The sequence below is a fragment of the Montipora capricornis genome, chromosome 8, assembly GCF_036669925.1.
Source record: "Montipora capricornis isolate CH-2021 chromosome 8, ASM3666992v2, whole genome shotgun sequence".
In the NCBI taxonomy this organism is placed as follows: Eukaryota; Metazoa; Cnidaria; class Anthozoa; order Scleractinia; family Acroporidae; genus Montipora; species Montipora capricornis.
Window position 1 is genome coordinate 22393727 of NC_090890.1, and position 9301 is coordinate 22403027.

The window sequence follows — 9301 nt, forward strand, 5'->3', positions numbered from 1 at the left end:
ACGAGCTAAAATTACCCCCACCAAAGACGTAACGCAAACGCCAAAAGAAACAGGATTTGAGCTTGCGCTTTATATGAAATGGCAATTAGGTTCAGTGTAAGATTCTTCGTCTTCTTTTTGGGTTCAATGACTGCAGCACCTAAATCGCGTATTACCCGGTATTTATAAGCCAATAAGCTATTTCACTTATTCATTTATTTTCTCCACTTGAAATAAAAATCACATACAGGTAACTTCAATTTACGACTGTCTCTGATACGGTTTAAGAGTTGTTGATTCCGTTCGGCGGCTTAGTCTCGATGCCTAATCGACCCAGAGACAAACAAACAAGACTGAAGCAAAATAAGCTATTTTTAATTTTAAATCGTAATTTTTTTTTTCAATTTTGAGAAATACCGTTTTCTCCATACAAATCCTTATATTTCTACTCTTGCACAATACAGTACAGTACAACCCAGATACTCGTATATCGAACTTAGCTTACCTGTGGTCGAGCTGCGCGCTTTTCTTGTGAGGCCCTCCCTGGAGGCTCTTTAGTTCCCTTTAAAAAATTGCTTCTGTGCCCTTGTTCCCAGCTTTTTGATCGGTAAAATGGTTTATATTCCCCTGTTCCCCAAGAAATTTTGTCTTTGTTCCCCTGTTCAAATTCCTCATTTTCCCTTGTTCCCCAAAATCTCTTGTCAATACTTTTTTGCCACGTAATGAAGTGAGAGGTCTTGTAAACCTCTGGGCCCGGTTCCTCGAAAGCCGATTAACTTAATCCAGGATTAGCGTAAACTTTTGTTTCACGTTTTCAACTTTTTGGTGAAAGTTTCTTTTGCTTATTTTTGTTTTTCAAGATTGACGTCTGCGTTGAACAGCATTTGGGAGTAGAGAAATAAACTGCTTGGTTAATTTTTAATCTTAGATTAGCGTTAATCGGCTTTCGAGGAACCGTGCCCTGGTATCCAGTTTTTCAGGGTTGGAATGCACGAATGAAGGCTAAAAGGAAATAGTATGATTTTGCTGTCCATGTTAAGGCCAACATAAAGTGGGATGACTTAAAAAAAAATCAACGTAACTTTATTCAATCTCCATGTAAGAAAACTCGAAATAATTTATATACTCTGATCTAAAGGTCATTGATACTAATTTTTTAAAAAAGAAATTTTGAGAAACATCCTTAACAACTTAACAACAAGTGGAAGGTACTGAATCACTGTTTCGGTCTAGAGGAAAGCCTTCAAGAAAACTGGGATCTGTTTCTCGAACGTCCCGCCTGACAAGTAGCCATTAACGAAACTGCTATTCGCTTGTTTTGAGAAGCTGTTCATTTGACATGTTTTTAAAGTCACAAAAAAAGCAAAATTATTGTGAAGTTTGAGGACTTAAAATGCTAGGGTCATAAAATGCAGAGGAAATTGTGACACCCAAAAAGTTTCGGGACTTTCGAGAAACAGGTCCCTTGGTTGAAACATTCCTTTTATCTCTCGATCAATAGATGAATGTCCTCCTTAGAGAGCTAACAAAACTTAGCATGCATATTCACAAACTACAGTATAAACCACAAAGCATCTCTCCTGTTGTCACACATCATTGCTGACAGGTAACGTTACAAGGAGAGACCAACAACACATCTATAAACAGGAAAACAATTGTAATAAACAACCCTTATGCCCCAGTATAATTACATACTCGAGAAGATGAAGCATTCCCAAAATCGTTTTTCAAAATCATTTTCAAGTACCTCTTCATTTCAAACGCTCTGGGAGGAATTAATATTATACAATAAAAATTATTTATTAGAGCACACAGTAGAGAATTTCTGCAAATTAACACAGGTGGAAATTTCAGTACCATTCACTGCTACATAAACATCAATCAATCTTTTTTCTTTTAGCACTTAATTTTTTTCATTGAAAATGTAAAATTTGAAAGATGAGCTTTAATATCCTTTTTTATATAAAAATATACTTTTCATATTAAACAATAAATCAAAACCTAATGGGAGACTCTTCACTCTGAGAGCATGGGGTGATTTAGGGAGCGGGGGGTAGGGCAAGATGTGGAGCATTTTACCTGCACCCCTTTTTCGAAAAAAGTACTTTCTCCAAATATAAGTTAAATTTCTAGCTTTTTAAAATTCATCATGCCTTGTCAATGCTTCGCCAAAGTCAGTTGCTTGGCTGCCAACAAACGCATCATGTTTTTCAAGAATTTCCTCCTTTGTCAGCTCTCCGTCCTAAAGTCAACAAAAAGCACATATTCTATTAGATGGGGATTACAGCCAAAATGCATTAGGGTTCGAAACATCATGTGGAGAAAAATGAAATATGAAATGCTTCAAAGCACAAAGTTACTGTAGTTATTAATAATATTTATTATTAAGGACCAGTTGAATGTTCCAAAAGTCACAGAACCCAAGAAGCTTGTACTTTCTATTTATGCGATTAAGATTTTCTGTATTTTTTTTTTCCTTCCAACATAAAACTTCTTCATGGTCCTGAAACACTGATTTCTTACCCCATCACTATCAGCCTCCCGCACAAGATGCCTGGCTTCAGCTTCAACATGATCATAATCAGGAGGAATGATCCAGTCCCTGACTTCATCCTGTTAAACAACATTAATAATAATGATGGCCAGAGTTCTTTCAAAAGTTAAAAAATACAGTAGCAAGGTCAGACCAGTACAATGATGAATAAGAGCACCAACATTCCCCTCATTCTAAGTTATATTCTCAAACTGGGGTCAATGATAACAAACAAAATTTTTATTATTATTCAATGTTGGCATGTTTCATGAGATTATTCATGGTAAACTCTAGTGTTCCTCTTTAACACAACACGTCACGTAGTGGGGGGACAAGTCGCCGCAACAATTCGCCTTGTGTGACACGGTTAATTTCATGAAAATCATTGTCGCTGTGGCAGAATTTTGTTGCCGCAACCAGTCGCACGAATTCAAACCAGTTTGAATTCGTGCGACTTATCGCAGCGACAAAATTAGCAAAAGCAGCGTTGTCGCATCGTGTGTACACTTCCGGCAACAAGTCACTGCGACAAAATATAAATGAACCAATGAGAGAGAGCGTCCTATGGTCAGCCATATTGACTTAGAAAACTAGATCACATTCTCCCTCATACGACATCACTGGGAGTGCACCGAACAGTCGTTGTGTCGCAGCGACTTGTTTTGCGAGTTGTACACATGGAGCAACTTGTCGCAGAGTCATGTCGCTGCGACTTGTCGCCGAGTGTGTCCCGGCCTTTATACTATTGTTTGTTGTGAGGTAACTTGCTCTAATGACCGATTCTATACACTCAAGATTAATTCAAACCATCATGTACAATATGTAAACATACCCTATCCATCTTCCCATCCTTATTTTTGTCGCGGAAGTCACGAAAATGTTCTCTTTCAGTTTTCACCCAATCAGGTTCTTCAGCATCTTTATCTTTTTCACTGTCCGGATACAAGTCACCTAAATTTGACCAAGCTCATATTACATATCGACAATGAGGATTTTTGATATTGTAGTTAGTCAACATCTTGTTAGATGTGTTTCTGCAGTGCACAGGACAATAAATTTGGAAAGCCACTATTTCACAACAATGCCAAATATAAATGAATAATTTTAATAAAATAATTCAGATACAAAATATTATTGTAAGAGGAAACAAAATACAGAGGCAAAATGATTTACCATAAAAAAGACTTAAATGCTGCTAACCCAAAGCCTCCAAGAATTGAGGTCAGTACCAAATACTTCAAAATTGCCAAACAAGAGAACTTGCATGTGATATGGATTATACATGTACATTGTACGGGTGCCAGGGAGTAACTGCTGGATACCCTTCCACCTCTGTTAGCATCTGTCAGCGTTCTTCTTGCTTCCTAAATGTAGTTCGTTAACTTCTTAGTTATTTTACAGAAGGAGGCCTAATTCTATCCAATGTAAATTCCTTTGTAATGAAATAAGGGTAGAACAAAGTTGCTGTTGAAGAGAAAATCATGATACAATGGGTGCTATTCTTTTGAAAACAACAGTTCCTGTAAGTGGCAGGGTATTCAGTCATTAAACTTTTTGAAATACATTGTACATGTAAGGTAGCCCAATTAGATGGAAAATGAGAAAATGGGTTGGGGGATGGCATTACATGAATTTAGCACCATGGGCACTTGAATGTTTGAAAAATAATATTCATGTCTTCTCAAGTATCATTTCCTGGATTTTGATATTATATTTTTCGGGGTTGTTTTACAGTCTTCTAGAAGATAACAAATCAGCATCTTTTTCACAGAATTTTACTGGAGGAGAGGGGGTAAGACTTCCAATTGTGAGACACTCAATCAAAATGGAATGATTCAAATCTCTAAATCATCAACACTTCAATTTGGGCACACTACAAACTTTACCTAAGTACTCATCAAGAGACACAGATCCGTCACCGTCTTTGTCAATATCTTGTAATGTCTCATCCACGACTACATCCTTCATATGATCATACTCCTCAGGATGCAGAAAGGCAGTGTACTCTTCCTTTGTGATTTTATTGTCCTTGTTTATGTCAGACTTTTCCCAGCGAAGTTTGTCTCGAGTGAGCATATCCTTATATTCAAATTCATCATCCTCTGAAAATGTTTGACATTGTTAACTTCTTATATGCTTGAAGAAAACAATATTATCTTCTTTAAGTATTACATCAATTTGAACACAGTTTTAGCAACAATGTGCATTCCCTGCTGCTGTTTGATAACCCTGACGATGGTTTAATTTCCCAATATGAGACTCAGGTACAAAGTAAGTAAGCTTCGTGCATTGCAAAGTATGAAGCTAAAATTAAGTCCCGGGCAACTAAGAGATCAAAGAAAAAAGCATGCCTGGTCACCAAACATGTGTGTTAATTTTTAGCCTTACAAGTCTAAGAGGATTCTTTAGTACTACATGTACCTTAGTGGGTACATACAATGTAAAGAATGGAAATTGAGTGGGTTTCAAAAAAACGTAAATTATTTGCAACCACTAAAGGGTGCCATATTGACTTTATGATTCAGGGAAAGGTTAAACGGTTACCTGCTATAAAAGGGGGTAAGCAATAGTTGAAAAGACAGAGAGTAGGGTTGCGCCCACCTTAAATTCAATGTGGTAGCTAAGGGAATTCACCTACAGTACAAATTGACAAAAATACATGTACAAAAAAGTCATACATTTATAATCACCTGTAATGTATCCGTATGTCAAATTCTTGTAAAGTTCCCAACTGATTGGTTCATTTGCTTCAGCCTTCTTGTTTTGGATGTAGACCTCATCGAGTGATAAGTGAGATTGTTCGAGTTTTTTTAGTTGATCCCACTGACGGTCAACATCTTCATAAATGTATCGCTTGGAAGTGAACCGAATCCAGTCCTGAAGCTCCTTTTCTGTGACTTTCCCATTGTGATCCTTGTCAATTCTATCAACAATTTTTCTGAAAGGAGAAAGACAACCTTGAACCATTACTTGACCAACTTACGTAGATACATGCTAAATTGTAAATATAATAAGATGCACACACATTTCAGTGATATACACCACAAAGTAACCGCTTGCTATCCTCCTCAACTTGAACATCACTGTCTTACAACTTTTCAGTTTAGTTATTTAAGTCACACCAGTCAAGAGATGAGCGTCACGCAACAGAGTAACAAACTATAGGATTCGCTCTGACTCTTCGTTTTTTTCTTTTTCTTGCGGGAAGGGGGTGGGGGTCGCGATTTGCCAGTGCATATGTAAGATTTCTTTGTCTTGTAGAGACACTTTTCAGAAAAAGGATTCGAACTCAGTCCTCCTCATTCAGAGGTAATCGCAATGACCACTAAACCACAGAAGACTAAGTGACATAGTAACAGGGAAATATGTGTTAAAGAATTGCGTGCATGACCAGAAACAATTTTTTTGTGTTTCTGTTGCATGCAATATAATATCCGGTTATTGTACGTGAATGACTCAGTAACTCATCTTAGCAGGCTAATCACAGAATTTTATAATTCTTCTGGTATTGTTAAGAAAAAGTGTTAAATATTTTAAATACCACTGTAGAAACTTGCAAAGCAACTGTTTACTGGGTTTAATTGGAATCAATGGCATTAACAACAGTTTTAAATGTGAACAACTATAATTCTGCAATCGCACTTATACATATCATTGGTCCATGGAATGTGGACTTTAAGACTACACACTACAGAATTGAAACTGGATATTGACCAAGATATTGTAACATAAAAAAAACACAGAAAGATCAAATCACACACTGAAAATCCTTTGAACAAAGTGTAGGCTACCTGTAGCCTCTTGTTACTGTAAGTGCTCTTTGCAAGGCCAGACCACAACAGCAGAACGTCCAAAAAGGAGGAGATAAACATCTTAAAGTGTCTACCTAACTTAACTCCTCACGTAAAGATAAAGATTTTTAAAATTACTTTGATTTGATAATGATGTTTATATGTAGCTAACATCGAAATGTCGTTGTTTCTTAACAAAGTTTAAAACAAAGTTTTTAGTATTTTTTAAAATATGTTTAGTAAACAGAGATCCACATTCTCAGTCATCCGGTCGTTGCAGACAACTACAAACCCGTCCAGACCAGTATAATAACTCCAAAGTTCATCCATTGGACGAGTGAAGTTTTAGTGAATGTCTTTTCATGAATGCCATCAAATGTTATAATATAGAATGTATTTTTGTTCTGACCGCTTTTCGTTAATCGAAACTTCCAGAAAATAACAAATAAACATGCAGCTTTCCTCAGCAATGAAATCTCAAGTTTGGGCGCTATCTTTGACCACGCGGTATTTTCCATGAAACGATTGCAAGCTCAATTTTCATGTATCTCACCGCTGACATAGTTGTTAGCAAGTCCCTTAGCAAAAAGCAAAGGGTGACTCATGGTCTCAGCCCATAATTATGTGGCGTTAGTTACAAGGTGCTTTCCCACCTCCAGCAAAAAAGAAAACAAGTGGAGCAGAACCTGCTGCTTACGGACAGGAAAAACACAAAATCTTGGTAGCATATAAAAGGAAGACACCTGACAGAAACGTCGAGACTTTGGGTAACTGAATCATAACATTGTAAGCTACATTCATGTCCATTTTGCGGTGGCAAACATGGACCACTATAAATCGAGTTCCCAGGGTACTAATAATATAATACTCCAGAGTCAAAATTTGAAATTTCTGAAGTCAGAAGAGATTGTAAAATAGAACACGAATGCTCAAGTCACAAGTAATTTCATCAGCCCCGAGTCAGTCTATACTTCCACATTTTTTCCCCGGCAACCCAAAATTTATTCGGGTAAGTATAATTATCATAAGATGCACTTGCCCAGCTGATGACTTCAATAAACAATGAGTTTGGATCCCCGGTTTAGATATGTTTTATCGCAGTTTTTTATAGTTAAACGTTTTCCAAAATCACTTCTTCGAATATTGTTTATAAATTATTTAGTTGACAATAGAACATAACAGTACATTTTATAGGACTTGTCAAAAAATGAGTGTACATCTGTACCTGCAAATATCCAGGACAAAAGTGCTTTATTAAACCTGTTAGAAACAATTTGGATTTTACAATGTAGACCCTCAAACTCAGGTATTTTATACTTTCACACACTGCTTTCACACCTTGATCCGGCCCTCTGAGATCTAATTACTTTGAGCACAATCTAAGGTATATTGTCAAAAAAAGTCATACTCTTGAGTTTGTTTGTAACAAACATATGCACACAATGAAAATTATTTGAAGGAATTATTTAGAAAAAAAAGGTTTCAGTTTCTTTCCTACACTTAGCAGCAAGTAGAGGATTTATGATTTATCACTTGTGAAATATTTGGAGGCAAGAAACTAAGACATTGGAATGGCATGCACCCCTGTTTTACCCCAGCCCACCCTGCTTGGTAACGTTTGACACGTGGCACTTTTACAATTGCTGTAGTCACAGACTTGAACGACAAAACTTGTGAAAACAAGAAGATTAAATCTTTAAAATCATGTTTAAGAGAGTTAAAGTGTTGAAAACAACCAGAGTAGGCACCGAGTGAAAATGATCAGAGAGTGGGTGGAAGACAATCGATCGTCATGGCCCGGTGAAAACATTGTCATTCAAATGATATTTCAGTCTCCATGATATTTTCCAAGGTAACTGACAAAGACCGTGAACTATGTGTTTAATAGAGTTGGAAATAAGTATATAATAGTGAAGAGCTAGCTGAAATTCTGTTTGGTCGCTTTTCAGATAAGACTGTCAAATTCTCAATGCGACCTTTCATAGTGCATACCATGTCGACGTGGCAAAATTACGTATGCAGTACCAGCTGTATTGACATGAATGATCGAATCAACAATTAAATAACATTTTTTTACTTGCAACATTATCAAGCACTAGGAGCATTTTGACAGTTTCAGAAATTACATTTTCTAGCTGGTAGCAATCATGTTAAAAGGAGAAAAATCATACTTAAGAACGAAGACACATTGAAATTGCAAAGTACACAAAAAAAAGACTTAAGCTTATTGTAATTTCAGAGGCAAGCTCACTTTTGACATTCTACATACCCTAGTCTTTCTTTAGATTCTTCAGGAGTCAGCTCGTCAAATTTCTTCTTGTCCTTTCCGAGGAAAGCTTCGTGGTCGTATTCGGTGTTGTGCTCTTCGTCTTCCTTGAAATGTTCTTCTTCCGAAAGATCTTGATCATAAACACGGCTTTTCTTCTCCTCTTTTGCATCGGGTGGACGCGCATCGACAAGCAATAGACACACACATACACATAACGCGGAGAAAAATCGAACCATGGTAAACGAAAATATATTTGGCTGCTCGAAGATTACGAACACTGACACACCAGACTATTTTCCCACAACACAAGTTTCCCGGGCAAGTGGCAAACAGGGTACATTAACTGTGGTTGATTTGAGTGGATAATATTGGTCACGTTGGTTGTTTTATGAATTTTGATTGGCTCATTTCTGCCACGTTGGCAAAATGGAAAGCTTGCGGCAGGAATAACTTCTTTCGCGTGACTTGGCTCCTCAAAATAACATAACATGGGTTAGAGACTAAAAAAAGTAATTCAGGCCTTATGGTTTGCTATCTCATTTATCCTTTATTTAATTAAAGATAAAAAACGACTATTCCGTGGGCCATTTTGCTCTAAAGTGGAGTAATATGGTTAGAAATCCATTGCCCGGCCCCGGGGGCCCGGCTAACCGGTGTCCCGGTGAACGCGATAGGAAAAATCTCAGTCCGGTTAGCAGGGATCCCGGCATCGTAAAAGGATTTCGGCTT

The 9301-nt window shown here is 37.1% G+C and overlaps 1 protein-coding gene across 1 annotated transcript; it reads right to left on the bottom strand.

The window, feature by feature from the left end:
- Positions 1-1045: 1045 nt before the first annotated feature.
- LOC138013570 (calumenin-B-like) lies at positions 1046-8914 on the bottom strand. Its single transcript, XM_068860678.1, has 6 exons — positions 8573-8914; positions 5203-5450; positions 4399-4614; positions 3345-3463; positions 2503-2592; positions 1046-2221 (listed from the first exon to the last, which is right to left on the bottom strand). Exons 1-6 carry the CDS (start codon positions 8806-8808, stop codon positions 2117-2119), a joined length of 1014 nt encoding a protein of 337 aa, XP_068716779.1. The 5' UTR covers positions 8809-8914; the 3' UTR covers positions 1046-2116.
- Between the last annotated feature and the right edge of the window lie 387 nt (positions 8915-9301).